Here is a 26,319-nt window from a genome sequence, read left to right as displayed (position 1 = left end):
CAGAAATGTATAATAATCAACTTAAAACATCTGAAATAGAGTTCGAATAAATAATTGATGTGTGCGTAGGCGGAGGAAACTAGAATTAGGTTAGTTCCTAAATCGAACCACTCTGACCTCATAATATCTTGAATAGGTAGCACTTAATTATGTAGAGAAACTTCACATTGGTCGGAGGAGATCTTAAAAGTGAAAAAGTCATGTTTCGCTTTCTTTATTCCCGTTTAGTCGAACACATTCCGATGGTTAGATATATCAACTGTGGTACATAATTGGTAATGAAATGAAAATCACATAAAAGTTGATGTAATATTTAAACAATTTCAGGAAATTAAAAAATACATACAAAATTGCAATCCATAGTTTGAAGTCGGTAAAATATAGTTTATTTTGTCATTGGACAAACTTGGATTATTAGTTTCATAATCCTTAAATCTTACGCTGAATAATTTCATTAGTTAATTCAAATCAAAAGAAGTTAGTCACGAAATGTTCTTCCTATATGCATTTGAAGTCACGCGTCGCTCTTATCAGCTCAAAGGCTTATTTTAATCCGATGATCGCATTGAGGACAGCCGAAATAAATAAGAAATCCATTTTAATATCTTATCTGTGCAATGACAGGTGCCAGATATAGCAAACAAAAGCAAGGTATCTTGATGCATATCAACTTCTGTGTGTTTGCAAAATTATTTATTTTAAATTGTAATGCAATTCGCTTCAATAAGTACATATTAGCCGCATTTGACTTCCTGTCAATCACACTCTGTTCACAAACGTGAACTAAGAAAGAACCCACATTGTTACAAGTCGATGCTTTCAATTCACACGGATCTAAAAAATAAAATTCAAAAATTACGTTTCACCTAAAAACTCGAGTCACGTAAAATATATTATTATTAATTATCAAGAAGCAAAAAAAAATTAACTTTAAACTTCTCTTACTTGCTGCTTATAGTGTAACAAAATGTCGTTCATGACTCGGTGATGAGAATATGTTAGTAAAGAACAATGAGCTGCAAGTAACGCCTGCAGTCTCACGATGTGAGATAACATATCGGTACATGTTCAGAGCAATTAAGCAGAAAATATTTTTCACTTTTGATAATATATATTTTAGTACATAGTGATATGTTAAAAGAAAATAGTATGTCAATCGAGTATAAGCATATCCAGCAACAGCTGTAATGAAAGATTTCGGCACGTTATGTTCATTTTATTGAACATTTCTAAAAATACAATTTGAGCTACGATACAAAGCTTAACTACAAAACATAATTGTGACGTGACAAACTAGGAGACATACGAAATGGAAAACTAGCAGCAGTAAATATAGCAGACTATTTTTTTACGAATCTTTACACGTATTACGTATTTTGCAAGATCTACTTTCTCCAAACGGTAACGGTAGCGTCACCTCTATATTATTTAGAATATAAAGTCGTACAACCTTATTTGAGTTTATGCTATAGTTAAAAATAATTGATTTCCCCACGTTGGTAAAATAAGAAAATGTTTTCTACTACTACTTTTTCAAAGATTTATTCGACAAGTGCTTGTCGAGAAGAGTAAGCAAGAAGTTTTCAACCTAATTCTGCCGTATCCTTTCATATGATGTATGGACTATGACCGTTATAAAGTACACTAATTGGTTGTATGTTTTTACTTTTTCTTCAACTAAGCTAAGCCCACTTTGCGGTTGACAGCGAGATGCCGTGGAATTTCAGGTTTTTCTACCGTCTGCCGTCTAGCTCTAATAGCTGTCTTAGTAATGTATTTGAAACTCTCCTTTTTTAAAGTGCTATGTAAAGAGTGATGAGGTTGAAGCCCTGATATTTTTTGTACACAAGTAGTTGATAACTTTAAACAGTAAGAAGGGTTTTGAAAGTATAAAGGTATCGCCACTACGCCTAAAATTATAAATAGTGACGAAAAGAGTTTGTTATAGTGACAAAATGTTTGATATAATATACCTACTATATAGCCTTATAGTCAACAATAATCAAGAGTTTCCCGAGCACGTGAGTCGTTGGAGATTACTCTGTTTTACAGCAAAAAGAATTACGTATACGGTATATTTCATTTACATAGACAGCTATAATTCAATAAAGTACTAGCTATATATATTAAGATTTGTATGAATTATCTTGAATAGCTTCGTTTATTCGCTGCTCTAATGAGATAGCTCTCGGCTGACGAACAAAGTGCTTTGTTTGCAGAATGCCACCATTGTTTTACTCGCCATATATTACATATAAGGTAAAAGTAAAGAAAACACGCGGGAAAGATCGGCTGCCATAGCAACAATGCCTCGCAATCTCTTTTATGAATATGCACTTATGATAATTTCAGAGTATTCGATTACTATTCAGAAGCAAAAAAGACCTTTTCACCCGAACAACACCCGACACGAATATATTTTTTTAATATCGTGAGGTGCGAGGCTGTGCACGCTCAGCCACAACAAAGCTAATCAAAGCAAAAAGTCTAGGTCAAAACTTGTTAATGGAATCAAATTCTGATGATGCTGTTTTAGGTCATCGAGGCTTCTCATGCATAAAAACTGAATCGTGTATGGACTGATTTGAAATGCTTTTGTGATAACGATTACCTACTAAAAAGTTAACAATAATGTTAAGTCACTCAACTAGCATAATCTCTGTAGTATAAATCAGTTAAGAAAACAAAAGGTTGCATTCGGAACAGAAAGTTGAAATTGCTTATTTACTTTTAGAATGTACTTGAAAGGTAATTACACATTTCATTGATATCTGATTCCTTTACAATATCAGATCCAAAAAAGTATATGTACGTATATATTTGCAAAGTGCAACAGCATATAATGGACGATAGAGCATGAATAATCTTAACATCCGCGAGTTATTAAATTGTCATTAACTCTAGAAACTGATGTAGAAAGCTCAGTCTAGCCACGATGGTAAAATTTTATTGTACAGACAATCTCTTTGAATCACTTACATAGGTGTCACTAGTGGGGGCCCGTTTATAATTGAGATAAATCTCAAGTTTCAACTGTGTTCAAGAATTCACGGTATTCACAGATTGATGAAACCAACACCCTGGTACCATCCCCCTAGAACCAAAAACCTATTCAGTAAAAAAGCTACACCATACATCTTAGCGATCTGTTTAAGATATCAAAACTCCATGGCCCAACAAACCCGGACACATCTAAGAACAGACGTTATGTATTCTCGTCACCAAAACGAAGGACTGTGCATTTACGGGCCCTTTCCTTCCTTTCCTAATCTATGGAATCTAAGATACTCAAACTATGCAGACATAAACTCACAATTCACATAAAAATGACGATAGCCGAATTGTATTTCGAATCCACAGAAGCCTTACTATGTATCTAGTAAGCTAAGTTGGAGTAGTTACTGGCATGACTCTGAGGTCCCAAAAACTAACACAAACACAGCGCACGCTCATAATAATTCACACACTTACACATTCACGCATAGTCAATGTCTTATAAGACTTGTTTTTGATTAGTGACAATACTGCTACTTTTTCTCAAATACTGCTGTTATATAGTTACCCACAACACAGGGACTCCCTAGTGTGGGGACTAGCGATAGATGAACTGTCACAATCTATTTGTCTTGATTAAAGTTTTTATTGTTATTTTCAATGCGCAAACATTACTCATTTACAGTAATATAAGCTGCACTTGCAAATCTCGGATTTGTTGTACCACCATCATGATTTTGCTCGCTAATTATATCGTAAATCTTTAATGTACCTACCTCTTGTCGTACACAACAATATTCTATTTACTTGAAGACGTATTTTTAATAGAATAGGGGCCAAATGGACAGAAAGCTCACCTAATGTTAAGTGATACCGCCGCCCATAGACATCTCAATGTCAGAGGGCTCACGAGTGCGTTGCCGGCCTTTTAAGAATTGGTACGCTCTTTTCTTGAATGACCCTAAGTCGAATTGGTGCGGAAATACTTCAGTGGACAGCTGTCAGGAACAGCAGTGGTGCGCGGAAAAAATTGCATTGAATAACGCTCAGTCGTGGAACGGCGGACGTCGAGGTGATACGGGTAGAATTTTGTATTCTGCCTCGACGTCCGATGATGAAACTCATCTGTAGGTATTAATTTGAACAACTCCTCTGAACACTCTCCATAATAAATGCTCCCGCCCAGAGCTGAGAACAGTATTCCATGTGGGGCCGAATCCGCACTTTATAGAGTTGCAAGCGGTGGCCCGGAGTGAAGTACCGTCTCACCCTGCTGAGCACACCAAGCTTTTTGAAGGCTAATTTAGCCTTTCCCTCCAAATGAACGCGAAACTAAACGTCGTTCGATAAGTCAACGCCAAGTATTCCGATGGTGGCTGTGGCTTTAAAAATTAAAAATAAGCCTAAATTTAATGTACAATTCGATTCCATGCAATGACCGCAATTATAACAAAAAGAATCTAGTTACAGATAAATGCCTGCAAGAATCTTTGCCAACTTGCACTTTGTACGACAGGTACAAGCTTCGTAGTTTGAACAAGACAGAGAAGTTTGGCTTTTTGCCAAAGTAGCCAATAACAGCGTGTTTACTGAGCATAACTCCACGCACACACTTTGTACGACAATTTAATGTTTGTATGATTGCGCGTAAGAATTATAACATTGACTATTAACTAGCATTGACGAGCATATATTTATTATTAATTCAAACGCACAACTGTTTGTGAGATATTAGATCAAAAATATTGTTCGCTGTGTTGATTTATGTTGAAAATAAATTACAAAGAAAATGAGTCATAAATCAAATGCATTTTCACATTTAACACAGAATTGAGTTAGGTTTGATGAATATTTATAGCAAAACCTATATAAAATAAACAATAACAATACTCATGTCTATTAGACCAGCTAAGTTACTTTAAAAACTGGTTATTTTCTTCACCATTAATATTTATAAATCACAAACATTGAAAAAATAATTGCAAGCAGCCTTAAAGAAACTCGACTTCCCTATTCCTTTATAGATCTAGGCGTTACGTTTTCATGTTTACATCACGAAATGGTATTAACCTTATATTGCGTGATAAATATTAGTTTAAAAAAACGTTTTGTGCTACGTTCTCTCCATATAAGGGTTATGTTATTTTAATTGTGAAGATCGCGTTCAGAATATGACTTTCAATGTATTTTAGGAGGAGAAAGTCTGTGACGCAACCGTGACTTAAACAATATACTCAGCGCAAATTGCTGTATTATTTTAAAATACACATTTTTTTATCAATTATAAAAAGTTTTAAAATACTCTTTGCTTTCGATAAATATTTACTTATATCATCTCTAGGAGACACATTATGCATATAATTGTGTTTAATGGAACCTGGAACTGAAATTTAGATTATTTCCTAACTTAAATACTCGATCAAACTTTGATATTTGTGATCGTTATTCGTCGGAATACACGATATGCCATAATATTAATGTAAGTACAGAAATTTTCGACACGGGCTGATTTTGCGAGTAAACTGTGGAAACGGCGGAAAATTGTATCTCTGCTACGATGTAAGTATTAAGTAAAGCACAAAGTAAGAGTAAATTAAAGTACAAATTTGGTGATAACTGATAATCTTAATACATGCCAAATTGATAGTTATAATAAGTTTATATTTGTTTTTATGTTTTGGTGCCACAAAGCTCAAGCAACGTTTCCCGCCGGCGCGACAGACAGCTCGCTGCGGCGAAACGGCGCTCGCGCTGCCGCCCGCCAGTCAGTCCCCGCACGTCGTCTGATGCGCTTGTGATTTCGCTGACCGGACTGAATTAACACCGTTATCGTCCTAAATGAGAAGCTAATGGACGGCCGAGGTAGTGCATGCATGTGAAGTAGCTAAGGAGTGCAGTGTTGTGTTTATGTTAGAATGGAGGACGTGCGAATTTCAGATTGGCCTGAACCGCCTGGCTCCCATGCATGGCTGCCCGCTTATGGCTTCCAGCATGAAATATTGGAGAAAGAGGATTTCTTTAGCTCCGGTAAGTGTAAACCGATTAGAAACTGAGGCGGTTATAAGTAGAGAAAGGTGCAAGTGAATAACTGTCAGACTCTACCCAATAAGTACATAGCACCTCCTTTGGGAAAAGACGCTATTTTCTGCTTGCTTTTAAGGAATGTCAATGTTATTAATCTTTCATGAGTTACTTTTTTGAATGCATGGAAACGTTCTTTGTTGTACGCATGCTTTTGCAATGGTTTTTGTTATTCACCCAACCAGATCAGGCTGTATTGTTTTGTTTGTTAATTACTTTTAATATGTGTGTTGTAACAATGGCCAGAAAATAGAGGTACCTTACATACGAATAAAACGAATTCATAATTGGACACGCTAAATTGTATGGGATTCGATAAATACACCATAGCTATGTCTAGACGATAATATGGCCTACGTGCATAAATATCTTGATAAATTTGACACAATAATTGGAATTGCAGTAGAATGTTTAAAACTATTTTTTATAAATATATTACATAGGTATTTTAGTTTTTCACACACATTAAGCACTCGTTTTTATTCAACTTACATTTCTGTAAACGCAAACTCAGAATTCCAAGAAACTGGTTACCTTGTAGCAAATCACACGACGCTTTCTTATCATCAAAGGATATTACGTTTTCACACATCAGAAATGCAGATATTATTAGAGAGTTTTGATACTTATGTTACACAATACTAAACTAATACTACATATTTTTTAGATAAATTTTGTTTGTCTAAGTAACCCTACCTATAGTTGAATTTGAATATAGATGCGTTTTTATTCTGGCTTCCTTGAGTATCTAATACAGTCTAAAAGTTAACCTTCCATTTAAACAAAGCCGTGGTTTGATTCGTTTTTAATTAAATATTTTGTTAGTTAATTGCTAACATTCGCAAACTAAGATTAGTTTATTCTTAGAGGGGTTAAATATTTGTACGAATAATACTAGGTTTGCGAGATATAAGAATATAGGTAGAGCTAATGTTACCAGGTAGTTGATATTGCGAATCAATTCAATCGGATTATATCAGAATTTAGAACACTGCCCACACGAGATTCATCACTATTCAGTCCAGCAATTCACCTACAAGATGTAACTGTAAACTATACAACTGTAACTAAAGGATGTCTCTAGTGAAACTTTTGTATTTTTGTAGCATTACAGCTCATTGAAGTCTAAAACACTGATTTAAGAACTAAAACCACATCCTTTTGTGTCTCATGTATCTACAAGAACTTATGAAAACCGGTACCGCGTACATTTATACATTAATTCAAAAACCTCATACGTCAAATGTCATTAACATAAACATGACATTTCGTCACGTTTATAATGTATATAATTAAAGTTATATTTTTAAATGTTTACCCTTAATTATACAACTTTTCAGTATTTGGCGTTATCAAGCATTTTATATGTATAAAAGTTATAAGCGCGAGAATTTTATCATCAAAAATTCTCGCTAATTCAATTTACTTGAATTTAATTATTTTAAAAATATTGTATGTGGAAATTTTGTGGGATAAGTAGTTAGTATGCAAAATGGGTTCTCTTTCAATAACATTTCATTCATTCTTAAACAAAGTTCACAGTTTATTCAATTATTGAATAACCTTACGTCTTCTAATTAACCAGCTCAGAGCCTGTCTATGCAAATCTTTGTAATAAGCATAAAATTATCTTAACCAATGTACCATTGTCAAAGTCAAGGTCGTGTTAATTTTAACTTTATCAGCTAATCATACGAAAGTGAGCAAATTCAGTTCACCTTGATCTGGCGACTAAATGTTATCTGTGTAAATATTTGTGCAAATATTCACTGAAGAATATTGTGAAATACATCGTTTCGTACGAAACAATACAATCTATGGACTCTTTATTCGATTCTTTAGTCTGTGGATTTTTCATAATGTGAATATTAGAAATAGCACATATATTCAAGGAGTAATTACAAATCGTAACTTAATCGCATGCAATAAACGATTCACCTTTAAGATAATAAATGACCTCATGACTGGTCTGACGGCATGCTTCCCAAGTGTTGTACTCCATGCCGTAAACAAGTGGGCTTGAATAGCCCAAGTTTTTTTTCGTAAATATATATTACTACTATTAAGTTGCCGTGGATTAAATGACTATTAATTATAATGCACGATTCGAGTAGCATTTGTATATCTATTATATATATTGCTATAAAATAATTTAAAGAAGTTAAACATGAAAACGTGTTTCCCAGAGTCCCGATGTGTGCCTTTATACTTTATTGTATGCATCTATAGATTAGTTTTACTTTCATTATAGGGAATAAATAAGCATCAATGTAATATAAAATACGTTTTTGAATATTCCAAATTTCGCGCAAAATCGGTATTCGAGATATGTCACAGTGCATGAACCGGAAATATATAAACTTTATATATTAGAAAATTCCCCATGCCTTTAGTGTACTTTGTCTTGAGTATTTTTTTATTTATTCTTGTATTAACAGAAGCATTGTACCAATGTCGCCAAGTTGATGTCTCCTTCGCTATTCTATCACGATGTACCTTGTGTCCCAACGCCTCATCCGCCTAATCTTGCTTTTCTTTCATGTGTACATGTGTTACATTAAACAAATGTTGAAGTATGAGCATGAATATTGGGTGCCCACCGCCGACTTTGGTGATGGTACAAATAGAATTGAGTGACCTTTCATTGTGAGTTATTCAAAATGACCTTCGCTATGTCGTGCCTTTTAATTGAGCCTGACTCCGCTGGAATAAGGTGCATAATATAATATCTTCTTCTTAATTGGGTTCGGAAAATATGCACATTCCCATAAATGTCTGTTTTTAAAATAAATTAATCCTAACATAAATACATTTAAAAATGGTTAGTATGTAAAGAACGAATATCTGTTACTTTGTGACATATCACAAAATCAAAGAAAATGAATAAAATTCAACTTAAAATAATTCTCAACTAGTTCGCCTCGAATCGATGTTATTCGACATGCGAGATTATTTCGTGTCTGAAATGTAGGCCGATTAACAAAAGACGTTTAAAACTGTATGTACTACTAATAATTATAAATACAATTACTAAAATGCAATTTATTTTTTACTGGGAATGGGAAAATTGGAACACACAGCCATTACGGTCGTCGAATCTGGATTTAATGCTTAGATTAGATTAAACCTACCTTATATTTTAAATACAGTACGTTTCGTGCTTAAAAATACCGATTTTCATGATTACCAAAGGAAAAATAACTTTATGATAGCAAAGACTATTAGCGCCGTCAGGTTTTGTTGTGTTTTAGAAAGAATAGAGTCCTGCAAATATTGATTACCTACCCAGATCTACAAATCTTTTAAATATTTGCTTAAACTGTTTTTACCGTAAATCTATTATAACATGTTCCGTTTTGTTACTCATTCAGTAATAAATATTTTTTTAATAACGCGTTTTTTTATTTCATCATTATTTATGGGTAAAATTCTTTTAAAGCAATTCGTTACAAATTGATGAATTATTTACAATAAAAGAAAGTTAATACTTATTACGTTAAAAACTTAAGTTGTGAGTGTGCTCAGCTGACCGTTAAGAAACATATTGACGTATTGACGGCTCAATATTCTGTATTTATGAAAGTTTTAAGTTGGTTGTCAACTTTGAAAGACTCTATCTTTGAATTAATCTTAGTCATCTTTCACCATTACAAGTGATTACGAAATCATATGATTCACGAGACACGGATTTCTGAATATAAATAATATATTTAACGTTTAGTGATAAGGGTTGAGTTAGAGAGCAGTTCTGAAATACAATTCTTAAAATATAAACACACCGCATTGTACGATGCAAGCCACTTGTTCTTTTATCTTAAAGATATTTTTTCTTAAAACAAATTGTATGTTCGCGTAATGAATCATTATTCGTACAGTAAGTAGTAGAGCCAATCGTCCTTCGTCCTAACAAATGGGCTAATTACTCATTAAAATGTTAGTCAAGAATGGGTAATGATGAATTGACTAAACTGACCACTGTATCTATATAATGTATATTTAGGCTGTGGAACGTAAATTTAAATTCCATACTAATTTCGTAAGTGCCGGTGGTCACTTGAGTCGGATTATTTAGTGGTCCACGCCCGAATCCAATAATTAATCCACAATCTGAGATCAGACCGTGACAGTCGATCAATCTCCTATCTGCATCCCAATAACCAAACCCTACGAAGACAATCCATGTTTGGCGACGAATAGAATGGAATCTCTTCCCTCTTTGTCGGTCCATTTTACCATTTTTATTTGTACACTCATGTTTGATAATTCATTTAAACCAAATAAAGTAAATAAAATCGTACGAATAACATTAAAACTGCCACATGTTATAACATAACAAATAGATTTTTAATTATTTTAAAAACTGGTGTTGACACGAGCTTAACTTTTTGTATTCGATTATTAAAATAAACTACAAAACTATATTTTTTCATGAAATCTGAGGCAATCAGTTTTGAATAATTGTAATGACTTTATGTTAGCTATTCTGTTAACAAATCGACTATAAAGCAGCTTAATGCATTCCGATTTAATGCATGTTTTCTATTGGTAGAAGAAGTACACGTGAAGCGAGCATTTCAAGTTTAATCTTAGTGCCTAATTATTTTTATATAAATTAAATGATTTCGTTCCTCTAGCTACAATTACGGTGCAATTTAGTCTGTTTAAAATTAGTAACACAAGACATGTAATTTGCATTGCGACAATGCCTTATCACCCGCATCGTATACGAAATGATTCTATAATCTGTGGTACTTATCTCCATGTTCTAGAAAATGCCTTTTTCGAAATTTAAATTCCTAGCTAAAAAGGAAGTTTCGTAATCTGGCTCAAGTAAACCATTGTTTATTTAATCTTTTTGAATTGTTTCAGAGATAGTGTTTTATGTTAACATTGTTTAAAAATGCGATATAAAATATTAATCGATATTTTAAGTAAAACAGGTTTAAAAAATAGACACGTATCTCTGGCGTAAAATAAAAGCTTGGAGATTAATAACATCATGACAGATATAGGTGGGAGGGCCGGTTTCTAATGTTTATGTCTTCCGTTGGTGGGTTGTCGAAACTATTTATTTGCACCATTACAATTTAGGAAATACTGTTTATTACATAGACCTAGAACCTAATTAATATCCTCTTACTACTTTTTGTCTTTTTAATAGATTTTTGTGATAAAAGTGACGAAATTCAAACAAGGGTTGAACTTGCGATTCTTAATGCCGCTTTGTGCATTCACAATTCGTCGAATGTCGATGCATTTTTCTTTTTATGTGAAAAATAACAATGTAAACAGAAAACCCATGCTGAGATTTGAGAGAGAGAGCGTTGCAGCGCCTAACAGTTTTCCCAAATCTCATTTGTATGATTTAAGATAACAGTGCATTACTTTTTACGCGTCATAAATCTTTTGAAAGTATTAGAAAAAGTGTTTTTATAAGTCGGTCACTCGCTCAGTCAAAGCGACTTAATCATTATATAACGGTATAAATGTTCGTTACGACTATTGTTACGAGATGCTGGTAGAACCTATGCAGATGCTTGAAGTATTCAAAGTATGCTGGAACTCGCTTATAATATATTAATTGTGCGTTAAGGTCAGTACACATCGCGCATGTGCCGTTGAAGCTGCAGGGATCTGGTTAGAGCTGTACCTTCTTAACTTCTCATGTTACTTTCACACACGTATATTCATAAATATCTGATTGTCCTCCTTATAACATGAGTGATGTTATTCTTTTTCTATAAGGTATGCATGTGAATAGAGAAGCTGCAGAAGAAGTGGTGATATAAAAACGATTATTTAATACAAATACTGTTTGTCTTGATAGTTTCAAAATTAAGCCACTTTCCATATTAAGCATGAAATTTTCTGCTCAAATGACACAATGGGTAATATATCTTGTCCATCTACATACAATGCCTATGGTACGTGATTGTATTTCCTATCTTTGTTATGAGGTGAGATTCCATATAGATTATAAACGTTTTCCCAATCAAATGCCTGCTCTACGTCACTACTTTTTATAACAGACCGTGAAGAGATAGCAATTACTCGATAATAGATTTTTAGGAAAAAATGTCGGGCACCGTTATTTTCATTACTAATTGAAATGTTTGTAAAATTAGCTTTTAATGTAGCCTTCGAGTCAGCGCTACTTGCTGTGGTTATGTGAATGTCTTGGATTTCACTTTGTTTTAATTGAAAATTTCTTATTGAGTTATTGCAAGATGCCGAGTGGCAAAACCAGTTGTCGTAAATGCCAAATATCCTCTTACAGAAGACCTAGACTAATGCGTGTGACCTGGATCTGGGTGAAATGCTAGACGGCCTAAGTAAGCCAGGGATGTATTCGACAATTTCATTATTTATTTTCTACTGAACTAAAATTAACTAAGCAATATCGTGGGAATTTCTTTAGAAAGAGAGTAAGCTACCACTTTTACAATACTACAATACTCTGTTTGGTATTTTAGCTAAAGGCCAACAACCGTATTATGTTTGTTCAGATAGGACCATTTATTCTTAATAATTTAATAGGGTTTGTGAGTCGGGCTGCTCCGATTCCGTCCCTGTGTGCTATAAGGTTTCTTCGTTACGTGATTCGTAAGTATATGGACAGAGTTCATAATAACTACATACATACACCTGCTTCCGCATCGCAATGTGAATTCTTCGCGTAGTTAGCCTTTCCGGCGGTTGGTTAATGAAGTCGTCATATGCTAATTAATGCTTACGAGTTAAAATGTCGATCGCTTGTATTACATCCTTTTTTAAATTAGTGTTTTGTTTTTCCGAACGAATTCGGAAATTTGTCCATTAAAAACAGTAACTAAATAAAGTTTCACTTACGTCAACGTAAGTTTAGAAAGTCTTTATTCAATAAAGATTCTCTTTTGTTTTACACGAAATAGTGATCGCAATACAGAGATACTGCCAGCACCACCTTGTGGTACTCCACAGAAACCAAAATTATTAAATTTTTATTAGTGATTATTATTTGTTATGTACGGCCGAATTAGATAACTCTAATAGTGACAGTTTGTAACTGTCAATGTGACATTAAAGTTATATGAGAGCAGCATTAGTATTAAAATTGTTTAACTATAAACGAAGTGCATAGTTTAACATTTGAAGTTTAAAGTACGTCTTTAAATAAGTTGTAAAAGCTCTTAACTTCTTGTTCGAGTCGACCAATGTACATTATGTAATTGTAGGATTTTCTACTACCCATAATAATTTTATTGATGGACTTTTTTTTTTATTAGGACCACATAATTGGGACAAACACATGATATAAATTGACATAGATACGAAAAAAAAATATAGAAAAAGCGGTGCCGTCATAATCGTTATAACATGTGGACACGACCAGCGAAATCAAGTAGATACAATATACAGTGTTAATACAAACTACCATAAAAATCTAAATACAAACTATAAAAGAATTAAACTATTTGAACTAAGAAAATAAATTATCGGTACTGTGTCCTAATTCTACTCTTAGCTGAGGCCAGAGAACCATGAAAAATGTCAAAACTCTGTGCAATTTCATTATGGTAGCGACATAACCTATTAATTGGAGAGTTTCTGCCAACGTTTGTTCGACAATGTGGGATGTGAAAACATCTTCGATTGTACAAACGACTCCCGACCCGAGGAACTTGTATGGATAAACGTTCTAAAATTTCTGGGCAATCCACAAGTCCGTTAATTACCTTAAATAGGTATAGCGAGTCGATGTTTGCCCTACGAACGCTCAGAGATTCCAAGGTATAAAAATTTAACCTATCCTCATATTTACTTAAAATTGCACATTTATTATTTTTAAAGGATAAATGGTATAAAAACTTTTTTTGCACCCTCTCCAGCCTCGCTGAATGGGTTAAATACATTGGAGACCAGACACAACTGTTGAACTCTAATATGCTTCTAACGAGGCTGGTAAAGATAGTAACAGCAACACTGGGATCGGTAAGACTCCCTGTAATTCTGGAGATAAAACCAGAGAGCTTTGAGGATCGTTTTATAATATTATCTATGTGCTCCCTAAAACTTAGTGAACTATCCATTATGACACCCAAATCTCTTATGCTTTTAACCTCTTGAAGTTTCTGGCCCCTTATGCAGTATGTTAATGGTGAAGATGTCTTTTTCTTCGAAAACTTAATGCAGCAGCACTTTCCTTCATTTAAAATCATTCTATTCAGCCCGCACCATATATTGACTCTGTTTAGTTGCTCCTGCAGAAAATCACTGTCGATATCTTGTTGAATACGTTGGTATAATTTTAAATCATCAGCATACATTTTAAAATTGCACTTTAAATTATATGCTAAGTCATTTACAAAAATTATAAAGAATAAAGGCCCTAAGTGTGATCCCTGTGGTACACCCATAGGTATAGGCTGACCGTTAGACACATGCCCTCGGATCTTTACCAGTTGTGCCCTTTTTTTTAAGTATGAGTCACACCACCTAAACAATGACCCATGAATGCCCATGGAAAAGATCTTCTGCAGTAGTAAATCGTGGCAGATGAGGTCAAAAGCCTTACTGAGGTCGGTGTATATCGCATGGATTTCCTGTCCGTTATTGATTCCCTTCGCTATGTCCTCAGTGAAACCAAGCAAATTCATAGTGGTCGATTTCTTTGACATGAAACCATGTTGCTCTGGGTGTATGTTCTGTTTAACATGCCAAAAAATTCTCTGTTGAATAAGAGATTCAAACACTTTTCCAGGTGCTGGTAATATTGAAACTGGTCTATAATTTTGAATAACGTTTCTGTCTCCGCCCTTGTGAATAGGTGTTACCCGAGCAGCTTTCCATACGGTAGGAAACACTCCTTGACGCAAAGACTCGTTATAAATCATGCATAGGGGAATCGATATATTTTCGGCACATTTCTTTAACATAACATTAGGTATATTATCCAACCCTATACCTTTGTTGACATCTAACTTCTTAATGGCGGCGCGAACTTCAGATACTTCCAGGATCACATTATGCATCGAGGAAGAACACCCAGGGACTAGACCTTCAGTTATAGGAGAATCCATATCTGAAGATGTTGTTGTTAATGAGGGTTGTAGCTGGTATACTGATTGAAAGTATTCTGAGAATAAATCACATATTTCTTGGCCGCCATTTGCCTGTTTAGATCCCCAGAGGACTTGGTTTGGTATAGAACAACTATTACGTTTTAAGTTATTAACGTAGGACCATATGTATTTGGGATTTTGTTTCAATGTTGAAGCAGCGTTTTCTTTAAAAGTTCTATAGCTCTTCCTAAGCATTTCATCATACCTCCGTCTCAATAAATCGAATGTTTGTTTGTCTCTTGGATTATGATATAACCTGTATCTTTTGTGGTATTTAAGTTTCTCTTTCGCGCATTTAATTAAGGGTCTACTAAACCAGGGAGGGTAAGATTCACATTTTGGCATCGTGTATGGCGTATTTTCTTTCAGTATTGGTAAAACTTTTGCATAAAAATTTTCCACCATTTGATTTATGTCTCCATTAGAACCCAAAATCTCAGTCCATTGTAGACGAGACAGAGACTCGTCAATTTTAGTAAAGTCGGATTTATTAAAATTTAAATAGGGAGTTCTCTTATGCTTAAGATATTTTAATTGTATTTGCGCTACAAGCTCGATTTCAAGTGCAGGGTGGTGACTGTCCAAATGTATGAGTGGATTTAGACATTTACTCACCTTTACCGTTTTGGGGGAGTTAGTTAGCACTAGATCCAGAGTTCGTCCAGAAGTGTTCCTAACCATATTGCACTGTTTAAGATTGCAAAAGGTGATATCATCTAAGAATGTATTTTCCACTCTGCCATGGCTTAGTTTAATCGGTATGCATGAAAAATGTCTTTCGTCGACCTGCCACATGATATTTGTCATATTAAAGTCGCCTAATATTATAGTTGCTTCTTGATTTATTCTATTACAAATTACATCGGTCATGTTGTTCAGTTGCGTTGCTCCCCTGGTAAGACATATACTCACCCATAAATCCTCACATATGGACTTCCATAATGGCCGCTCGATAACTTCTAAACGTTTGTGCACCGCGATACATACATCCCCCCCCCCCCCCTCTTGTTTAGTCCTGGATGATATTGTTGTGTTACGATCACTTCTGAACACCGTATACCTTAGATCTAAAAATTAATGATCAAAAACCGAGTCATTTAGCCAGGTTTCCGTTAGAACTATGACATCATAATCATAACGCAAAGAGTTCAAATAAAATATATTCGTTTTGGTTCTCAAGCCTCTTACATTCTGATAGTATATGTTTAAAATTTTGACGCAATAAACAATCAAAAAACAGCAATCCAAAACACAAACTTAGGTGATGAAGATTAAAAGGGAAAATGATTTACTTAAGTATTTACAGGTTTTTCAATTTTTTAAACATTTAGACATATTAGATCTACAGAAGATGCAACCGCTGGAATGGATGAGACCATAAGTTCCAAATTAGATGAAGGACAAAGGTGATTTGGTTTTTACCTGATCTAGCCAAAGCTTTCGACTCTGTTTCCAGGCCACAACTACTCGAAAAACTAGGAATTCGTGGAAATATCTTCCGTTGGTTTCAGTCCCATTTATCTAATAGACAGCATAGGGATCAATTTGATGGGTATACCAGTCAACTAGAAAACGTTTCATGTGTTTTGCCCCAGGGAAGTGTTCTTAGTCCAACACACTTTTTAGTGTACTTTAATGATTTATGCTCTCTCGACCTTCCTAATGTTAAACTCTTTTCCTTCGCTGATAACACAGCTATAGTCTTCTACTCACACTCTTTGGAACTTTAGCAAAACACAAACTTAGTTGATGAAGATTAAAAGGGAAAATAATTTACTTAAGTATTTACAAGTTTTTAAATTTTTCCACACTATCAATTAGAAGAGACCTTGAGGTAACGTTCTTCCGAGCAAATATTTTTCCGTTACGAATCCACAGAAACTCGTATCCCTTCTCTCTTGTGGCTACTCGAGCAAAGGCATGCAGTTTCTTATTTGCGGGTGACAGCTGTTCTGTAACGTATACGGCGTGCGTGCTCACTGCAATACCTAGATGCCCAGAATGCAGCTTTTATCGGGGATTCGCCTGATTAAAACGTCTTACGGATGCCAGTAGCTCGTCTCGCACTCGAGGGCTGATGAGTTTAACAGCGATGGAACGGGGCCTGCTGGATTGTTGGTCCAACTTTTGCACTATATGGAAATCTACTATCTCTGTGCTGTACTTTCAGCTGCTCAAAATCCTCGTGAATTGACTTATTTTCCAATATTATCTGCTGCTTAACTTCTGCTAGAATTGTTGCAGTTGTCTCTTGGAGTTTGGCCTCTATGTACAGTTTAAGCTCATCCATGTAAGAATCACTTACACCGCTCAACGTTGAGGGTGAACAAACTACAGTACTCGGATTCTCTTGCCTTACTGGGGTGCTATCACCTTTCTTTTCTATACTTTTACAATTGGGACACTTCCAGTTTGCTTTTGCTTGCTTAGATTCTTTGTGAAAGTTCTCCGTTGTAGTACCCAAGCATTGGTAGTGATAGTGCCCAAAACACAGAGAGAGAGACATACTTTGTCTTCAATTGGCTTCACAATTTTGTTGCAAGCTTTGCACTTCATCCCGTTATCAATCTTGTTGAAGAAGGCAAAGGTAACCGAGAAAAAATAGTATATCCCTGCAAGCTTGTGCACTATGGTTTCGATGGCAACAATACGTAGATCTTCTTGTCGTCTGTGCTTGTCGGTTATGTGACGGTATCACAAAGTTGAAAAAAAAAATCTTTATGACTAACAATGAGGGTATCCTCGTTTGTGATACAAAAATTATTAATGTGATAGTTGTAAAATTGTATGTTTCGTTGAAATAGTAACGGATGACGTGCGACTTAGATAGTTCTTAACTTTAACAACACTTTTCACTACAAACAACCACAATTCATATTTTTAAAAACATTTAATGTTTGCAACATATACACTGTTTTGAGCTTGACACTTGACGTCATAATGACGTATTTGTGACAATTTATTTGATACCTCCAACAAGGCCCGACCTTACCCTGTAACTTAATCCAGCGCATAATTATACAATGCCAGATATTATAAGAATGGGGATTGTAAGTGGAAAGTCTAATCTGGTGTGAACATATGTTTTTTTCCTATTCAAGAGAGATAGATCTTAAATTAATAAACAGCTATTAATATAAATAATAAAATAGCTATTTCTGTAATAAACTAAAACTAAATATTCTCTTCTATAAAAAAAGTTTTTTTAAATAGATTTTCGAAAGAGAAATAAATTCATACAACTAGTATATTACAAAAAATATAGTAAACTATTTAGTTACTTTTGTTGGTATTTATAGACTCCTTATCACCAGCTCAAACATCGTTACTCGTAATTGAGCATAATTCACTAATACAATTAAAATTGACTAACGAATAATTGACGGATTCTTTACGCTGCCGCTTAATCCGAATCACAGCTTAGGAAATTAGGCTTTATGAATGGGCCGTAAGCATTAAGATTCAATCAATCTCATCAGCGATTGAGTTATGAATGTATGGTCACACACACCAGTCCATCCTCGGTCTTGCTCTTGACATACGGTCACTTGCCACGCATAATAATAGATTCAAATGAATCAACTATAGTTTAGCGAGTTGAACGCGCGATGTGATCGGACGCGTTTTTACGAGATCCAAGTTCCAATTTCAAATGTGAAAACGTCAAAATGTGACAGAACTTATGACATCGTGGCGCCTTTTTGTGTAAATGTCGAACAGACGAATGCGGTTGGGTACGTTCTTTGTTTACATACAGAAATAATGTTATTGTATTTCTATAATCTACATTCTACACGTGTCATATTCATAGACTTTCACGGGTAGTGAATGAATTATTGTTCTAATATAAATATACATTCAAAATTCCTACGTCTTTCTTCTCAGCTACCATTTCCATGTACTGCAACCATCACACCAATAAAATAATAACCTTATTTGAATGTATATTGAAGACACAGCTTTACGATATTCCATGTGAGCGACGGAAGTGATTCTAACACTTAGAATTAATGTATGAGTTGAAATCTATTTATAATCCTATGGCTTCGACGCTGAGCGGTTACCGTGCAACTAATTACTATTCTGTCGATGTAAACCTTACCTTAACTCCAATATACTACGTCTTTGAGTGGGATTGGGTTGAGCGTAATTAAGGTAGGATTTCAGAACGCCGAACCCCGAAGGTTATACGTTAAGTGCTCTCAACGATGCTTGCGGAAACCAAAACATATTCGTACCTAGTACTAGTACATACTAATATCGCTTGCAACACAACATTCCTTGCATACCGTTTGTTGATCACGGATTATGTTCGGATTGACACAAAAACCGGTTCGTATCCTTTACGTTCGTGATACAATAATATAATATATAACATAAACACTCTATGTGTCTCTATATATATAGCGATCTACATATAGCGAGAGAGCCTGCATAAAGGTTGCGGTAATTTGCTAAAAGACTCGACAAGGCCGTAGTTTAAACCCTGGGTAAACCAGTTTTATAAAGTATTTTGCTTAGTACGAATTTACTACGTGCTCGTTCTTAAAATAATTACACACAACACTATGGTGCATAATAGAAAATAAAAAAACTGCGTATAGAATTGCACGCAGTTATTGCGATGCGTTACTCTGTATGCATCTCATAAACCGTGTCAGAACGCACCCATAAGCGCGAACGTTATAATAAATAATTGAACTGATTTCTCAACGGATTCCTCAACGCAGCTGCAACTTGCAATCGTCACCCTTCATTGGTCGCGTTCGATTTTTAAATTGTCGATTGTCATGCTTGAATTTGTTGGCGCGAAAATAACTTATAGTATTCAGAATTCCTTCCTCATTTTTATACTCGTTTTTCCAATGTTCTTTCAAGTTAGTTGGCTTTATGTTTCTTATGTGAATTGAATTCTGTGAGTGACTTTTACAATCTTTAGTTATTAAACATAATATAAAACATTAAACTTGGTATAAGATGAGATAAATGTATTATCGTTCCGAGTTACGATCCTTGACATATGAGCCTTGCTCTTGTTTCGGCCATATTTGTAAGTGTTGACAAATATGGTTGTAAAATGTTTGACCATTACCAGAAGAGTCATTGACCGCTTTGAAATTACATTTTAATTACAACTTAATTTTTATAGAGCTTCTTAATTTTTTAGCCAATTAATCGCCTATCTTCGTTGAAGTATCGTTTCCGCACTTCTTGAATAACTTATGGTAAATCCTGAAATCGTCTTTTAGCAATTGTTATTGTATGTACAGTAAACCCCCCTATAACATGGTACTCTTATAACGCATTTACGCACGTATTACGCGATTTCAGTCCCTTTCACACGTTATGTTTGTGTACTGTGACATTAATATTAATTTGTACGCACTCCTTCGTTCATAATAGACTTCTTAATTTGAATCATTTGTACATAACGCGTTATAGGGGGTCATTCAAGCGCGTTATGCGTTATGAAATATTATAGTTGAACCAAAGTTGGTAAATTTAGCATTTAGGTGTCTTTGCACGGAAGTTACAAAATATAAGTGTATTTATTGTTTTTCCTTGAAATACTTTGCTCTGTGAAATTCATTCAAGTGGCGACTTCGATAAAGTGAAACACAATTGGCGCTGACGCAAGCAATATCGCGATTGTTAAATTTATTACTTCGAGAATCAAGGTTTTTCTAACATTCTATTGATTTTATTGTCACGATGGATTACTGACTATTAGTGTAAAGCTATTTAGATTGTTTCAAGCTTCTTAATTCTTATTCAAATTGAAACATCAAACTCACACACTGTTTGACTGTAGGTTAATTATTTCTTTTAATATAAAGAATAATGTAAAATCTATATTTGTGAGTACCATGTATCTACATAATAATTTAGTTATCTGTTGTATTATTTTTATAACTACCTTTTAGAAGGGCAGCTAGTCATTTTTTTTATGCCGCCAATAGAGAATAATAATCGCAAGTGAGTTGCTGGCCTTTAAAATCGTTATGGAATGTTACAGAGTACCGGCGCTAGTAGTAACATTCCGCTTTGACTGCGAATCCCGAGTGCCTTTATAAAAGTGTTTGATTTTATAAGAATAAGGAACTGAACAATTTTCGTTAAAATTCCTCGTCGATACAGGAATGTGACCCAAAAACGAAACATCGTTATGGATGTTTCGTAAGCTTGTTTTTGTTTAACCAATTTATAGTATGTTTCCACAGCGCTTTTAAGATAATGCTAACTAGCATTTAGCATAGCAAATATTTTTGTTTAATTATAATTTGCATCTAACGCTCCTTGAAAGTACTTATTTATTCGATCACTAAAACATATCCAGTTAATTAAAAACAAAATACGGGAAATACAATATATTTTTTTATATTAATGATATCTCCGTACTTGGCCGTACCTAAATGATTGAGTTCTAAAAGACTTCCATTCTAGAGAAAGGATTAAAGAGAAAAATACCTTATAACCATATTGACTTTCCCTAGTCCATAAAATGAGTTACCCAAGATCAACTAAACTCAGCTAAATGCGTTTTGTCTCTTTCATTCGGAATGCGGTCCATTCTGGTTTGGTTGTATCTTTCTGCATTCCACGAATATTTTTGAGATTGCATTTCGTATTCTAATGGTCTCGAGGCACGACTGCATTCTAAGGGATAGCGAAAGCTTAAAGCTTATCTCTCTGAACCATTCTCGCCGACTTCATTCAACACCTTTTGTTAAAACGTTTTTAATGCACAAAATTAGAACGGAGGTCCAAACTGCGAACACTGAACACTACCACAACTAAATCTGATAAAATAAGCAATTTTTAATTATGTATAATAAAAAGTTGGAAAGTTTGTTCTTTGAACGCGTTCTCAGGAATTATTGGTCAAATTGAAACGTCTTATTGTGTTGTATATTATTTAAAGGAAAAATGCCGCTACAATGAAATACGACAATTAAAACTTTTAAAAGTTATTGAAGCTGAGCTGTCTGTTGAAAAGCTTCGAGTACCGGTACCCTTGTTAATCACGGTCACGGTCTGTGCTCTTACGGTCTGGGGTTAGGTAATGACTGAAGCAGGAATTGGTTTTACTTAAATTCTACAAAAAAGATAAGAGATTAACTTCATACATATTATACAGTATTTAAGGTAAAGACAATGGACATTGTACGCCCATGAACCGTAGGAATTATTAATAATGTATATTATATAATATATGTTAAATTAAATTTGCGTGTGGCAAATAAAACACTAGAGGTGCCTTACTTATTCATAGAATGACAATCAGTCTTAATTTAATTATTTATTTATTTCAAAAGGCACACTAACGAAACACATACTTACAGAAAACACACGACATATAACAACACAATACATGCATGTGCATCAATAACAAGTGTGCACAACATTTAAGGGGAAACATTACGATGACAAAGAGAAAATAACTTAAACATTAAAAGCAATAGACAAACCAGACAAAAAATCACTACAAATAATACAAAAAATATAATTGTACAATTTACCATTCTAATATATTTCTACTCTGCAATGGTGTCTATTGGTCCCGGATCAACAGTACTTACTTTGTTGTCACTGATGATGCATGCCTTTGCCTGTCTTCTTTCCTGTTTGCGCTGAGACAAACGAGCCAGTTAGAACAGTGAATGTTGACTATAAATTATTGAATTGTTTTTTTTTATAAATCACGAGAAATAATTCGTGCCGTCCGCTATACTATATGGTTTTAATATTTTTTCCAAGTCCGGCACACGACTGACCTTGGTCCGCCAATGAATGTTTATCATCGTCCTACTCCCGATCGCACGCTAACCGCTGCTACGGTAAAAACTATGACAGGAATACGCAATACCTTACAGACATATTAACGGGCAATACTGAGAACAAAACAAAGAAGAAATTGAGGGCGTGTTTCAGGCTCGAAAGCTGATCTCCTAATCAGGGAAATAAATTATATAAATTATAAATTTAAGGCCAAAAACAATGTCTACTGTTTATTTTTATAATTAAGAAGAATATATGAAAAGTATAAAGTATGTGCTGCCACCAGTAGTTTTTTTTTCCATCATGGGCTGTTTTGGATCTTTTAAGTACTTATCATGCTGCGTATCAATGGTTTCGCCTCAGGACCAGTCACATATATACACCTAGTAGATCCTATAAAAGCAAAGAAGCCTTCAATTACACCTACTGTAGCATTTTATAAGCATGCCATTGAACTTATGGCATGAATATTTATCACGATAAAATCGTTTTATACTTGATTGTAACGTCACAATAGAACCACGCAATCTTGTTTTTTTTATTGTAATGCTCTAAATAGGTAACTTAAAGCCATTATTGTTTTTAGTCTAATACCTAAATTGAAAAGTACTAATATATTTTTAAGACACCGCCATCTACCGTGGACGGTACAACTTAATTTATATTTTGTTTATAGGAGACAATGGCAACACTCACGCTTTGTATCTCGAGACCATAGTCGAAGAGACAAGTGATGATTTACGTTCAGAACGATCCTCGGCAGCCACTTGGCTGTCTGACTCCGATGCAGATTCTGTCATTCATGTACGCGGAAATGGAGGTGAGATGCGGTGCCGCTACTTTACAAGTAGTAGTAGTACTTTGAAAGTAATCTATTTGTGTGTTAGCGCCATCTATCTGCTAACAGTCAAGCCTCGAAGTAGCGTTATGTACATCGCACTGTGTAGTACATTCGTTTTAGTTATTACAGATAGATGGCGCGCACTAGCTACTAGTAGTTATTTTTATTTATTAATTAAAGACAAAATTACTACCATGAGAATTTCTAGATAATAAAAATTAATGTTCGCCATATTCTAGCGTTTTGGATTGTATTAAGTGAGCCAAGGATAGATAAACATCAACATATTCAGTTTTTGGCTTCCATCCAAACATCTTCGGAGACGATGAACAATTTTGTGTCATTGTCACTACCGGTCTTTGTGCGGGACGCATGTCGCCTCGTGTCTGAACGCGTGTGATCTTTCCAGGCTCGGAGTGCGACAGCGAGTCGGAACGCGAGTGGGCCTGTCCCGCCAAGCGGCGGCGTCGAGAGCGCCCTCATTCTCCCACCAGCACGGGGACTCTCTCGCGGTCGTCCAGCCTCGCGCAGTTCGAGTCGTTGGAGCGCTCTTGCGCGGCGCCGGTCTCTCCGAGTCTCTCCCCGGATTCCCTCGAGTCCCCGCCTTGCTCTCCGCCGCCATCCCGGCCGGCGCCTCGCGCTCACCTCTCGGCGGAAAACCTCAGCGAGGACAGCGGCTACTGCGAGCGGTCTCGCCGGCCGCCGCCGACCGCCCGTCTGCCAGAAATAGCGCACACGAGCGGCAGCGTGCCCTGCCTCGCCTCGCCCAGTGCCGGCCGCCGTCCGCCGAGAGCCGCCCGCGCCCTGTCCTTACCGGCCGAGCTCGACGTCTGCGTCGAGACCCGACGCTCGACGCGACACTCGGCGCGCTTCCGACAGACCTTTGAAGTGTGCGACAGCTTCACGGTGAGCGTGGCCGACCTCACCGCCCTGGACTACCGGGTGCCGGCGCCGCGGAGGCCCCGCCTGCCTCCGCCGCCCCCGCCGCCCAGACCGGCGCACCGTCCGCCCCCGCCCCCCGAATCATGCGCGAGGACGCGCAGGGAGCCCAGCGCCGGCAGCGACTCCACTACCGAATCCGAAAAGGCCTTCACGGCAGAAATGGAGAAAACCGTTCGAAGGCTCGACGAAAACTCGAAGCGGGCGCTCGCCGATGCCGGCAATTACGAACGAGAGATATCAGTGCTGACGGCGAAACGGTTGCGAGATTCGTGGGGCGCGTGGGACGACGTCCTCGATGAGTTAAGAAAGAGAATCGAGCCCCTATCGCCCGCCCCCTCCCCGCCTCGGACGCCCTCGCCCGACCCGATTCGGGGGCCTGCTTTCACATCGACGCCTCTCCGCTCGGGAGACGTGCACGTCAGATCGACCCCTGAGCTGCGCTCCCGGGCGACACCCGATAGAGGTACCCCGGAAGAATTGCGCGCGTCGCTCCAATTAGTGGCCTCTCCGGTCCCGGACGGCGGGCGGCCGGTCCGCTCCGTGTCTAGCGGTTCCAAGGGGGTGACGTTTTCGCCGGTCGTCGCCGAAGTGAGCTGGCGCGAGTCTAGCGCTAGTTCGGAATCGAGCTCTAGCGCGAGCGACGACGGGGCGGATGCGGAGGTAATAGTGGTGGTGGGGAGCGAGCCGCCGCGCGCGCCGGCCTCAGAGCGAATCATCGACATGACCGAGACGCGCGCGCCGCGCAGCCGCATAGCGGGCTTCCTTTCGCGCTTCGCGAACTTCCGTTTCTCGGGAAGGAAGGAGAAAAAGCGCGCAGGCGCGACAGTTCGAGGGGCGACCGTCGCGGCGGCGACGGCAGACGGGGTGGGATCGCGCGCGGCGAACGGCGGACAGAGCGTGCGGGTCCCGCTCGCGGAGGGTGTGTCGCGGGCCCCGCCGGCTGAGGGAGAGTCGCTGACCCTGGACGGGACGGGGCGCGCTGGGCCCGCGCGGCCCGCGCCGCCCGGCGTGCTAGAGACCGATGTGGACACGCAGCGCACCGTGCTCCACGCGCGTTCGCTGCTCGCGCTGGGGCCGCCATCGCGCACTCCGAGACCTCACAAGTCTATGGAATTCCTGCTTGATAAAGACAGCGCCCAGACGGTCCAGGTGAGTGCCTCTCCTTCTTCTCCCTGTAAAGAAATTGAGAATCATATTGTTCACGATATACCCATAAGTCAATCAAAGAAATCTCATTGTAATACCTTAGAATGTTTTATCGTGCACATATATACGTGATGTAGAAATAAACGCGAGCCCCTATCCCGTCGACCGGCATCTGGCGATAACAATTAACGAATATCGCTAACGACCTACGTCGGAATCACTTTGCCCTTAATTCAACAATCGACGTTTATTCCTCAGACAAAAGTTTTACAATGTTTACAAACAATCGATAGGTAGGTCGATGACCTTTGGAGCACATTAGGCTGTTTGCCATCTCACGGATCTGAATTATTATCGCATCTCGATTCATACCTAATTACGTAGCGGCAACCAACGCTAGTTACCGCTATGTAATGTTTATATTAAAAAATGCAA

At 36.9% G+C, this 26,319-nt stretch overlaps 1 protein-coding gene across 3 annotated transcripts in view; it reads left to right on the top strand.

The window, feature by feature from the left end:
• Positions 1 to 5,752: 5,752 nt before the first annotated feature.
• LOC123716382 (nuclear envelope pore membrane protein POM 121) overlaps positions 5,753 to 26,319 on the top strand; it is a 46,451-nt gene continuing 25,884 nt past the window's right edge. The window contains exons 1-3 of one of the 3 annotated variants that reach the window (XM_045672102.1): positions 5,753 to 6,021; positions 23,632 to 23,775; positions 24,206 to 25,887. In XM_045672102.1, coding sequence (XP_045528058.1) covers positions 5,910 to 6,021; positions 23,632 to 23,775; positions 24,206 to 25,887 — 1,938 coding nt within the window. In that variant the 5' untranslated portion in view covers positions 5,753 to 5,909. Of the gene's footprint in view, positions 6,022 to 18,773; positions 18,911 to 23,631; positions 23,776 to 24,205; positions 25,888 to 26,319 lie in introns of those variants that run through there. The other 2 variants (XM_045672118.1, XM_045672109.1) reach the window with 2 other exon arrangements.

The sequence above is a fragment of the Pieris brassicae genome, chromosome 1, assembly GCF_905147105.1.
Source record: "Pieris brassicae chromosome 1, ilPieBrab1.1, whole genome shotgun sequence".
Lineage (NCBI taxonomy): Eukaryota > Metazoa > Arthropoda > Insecta > Lepidoptera > Pieridae > Pieris > Pieris brassicae.
The sequence above is the reverse complement of the archived record's forward strand: the minus strand, read 5'-3'. Positions and strand labels throughout refer to the sequence as shown.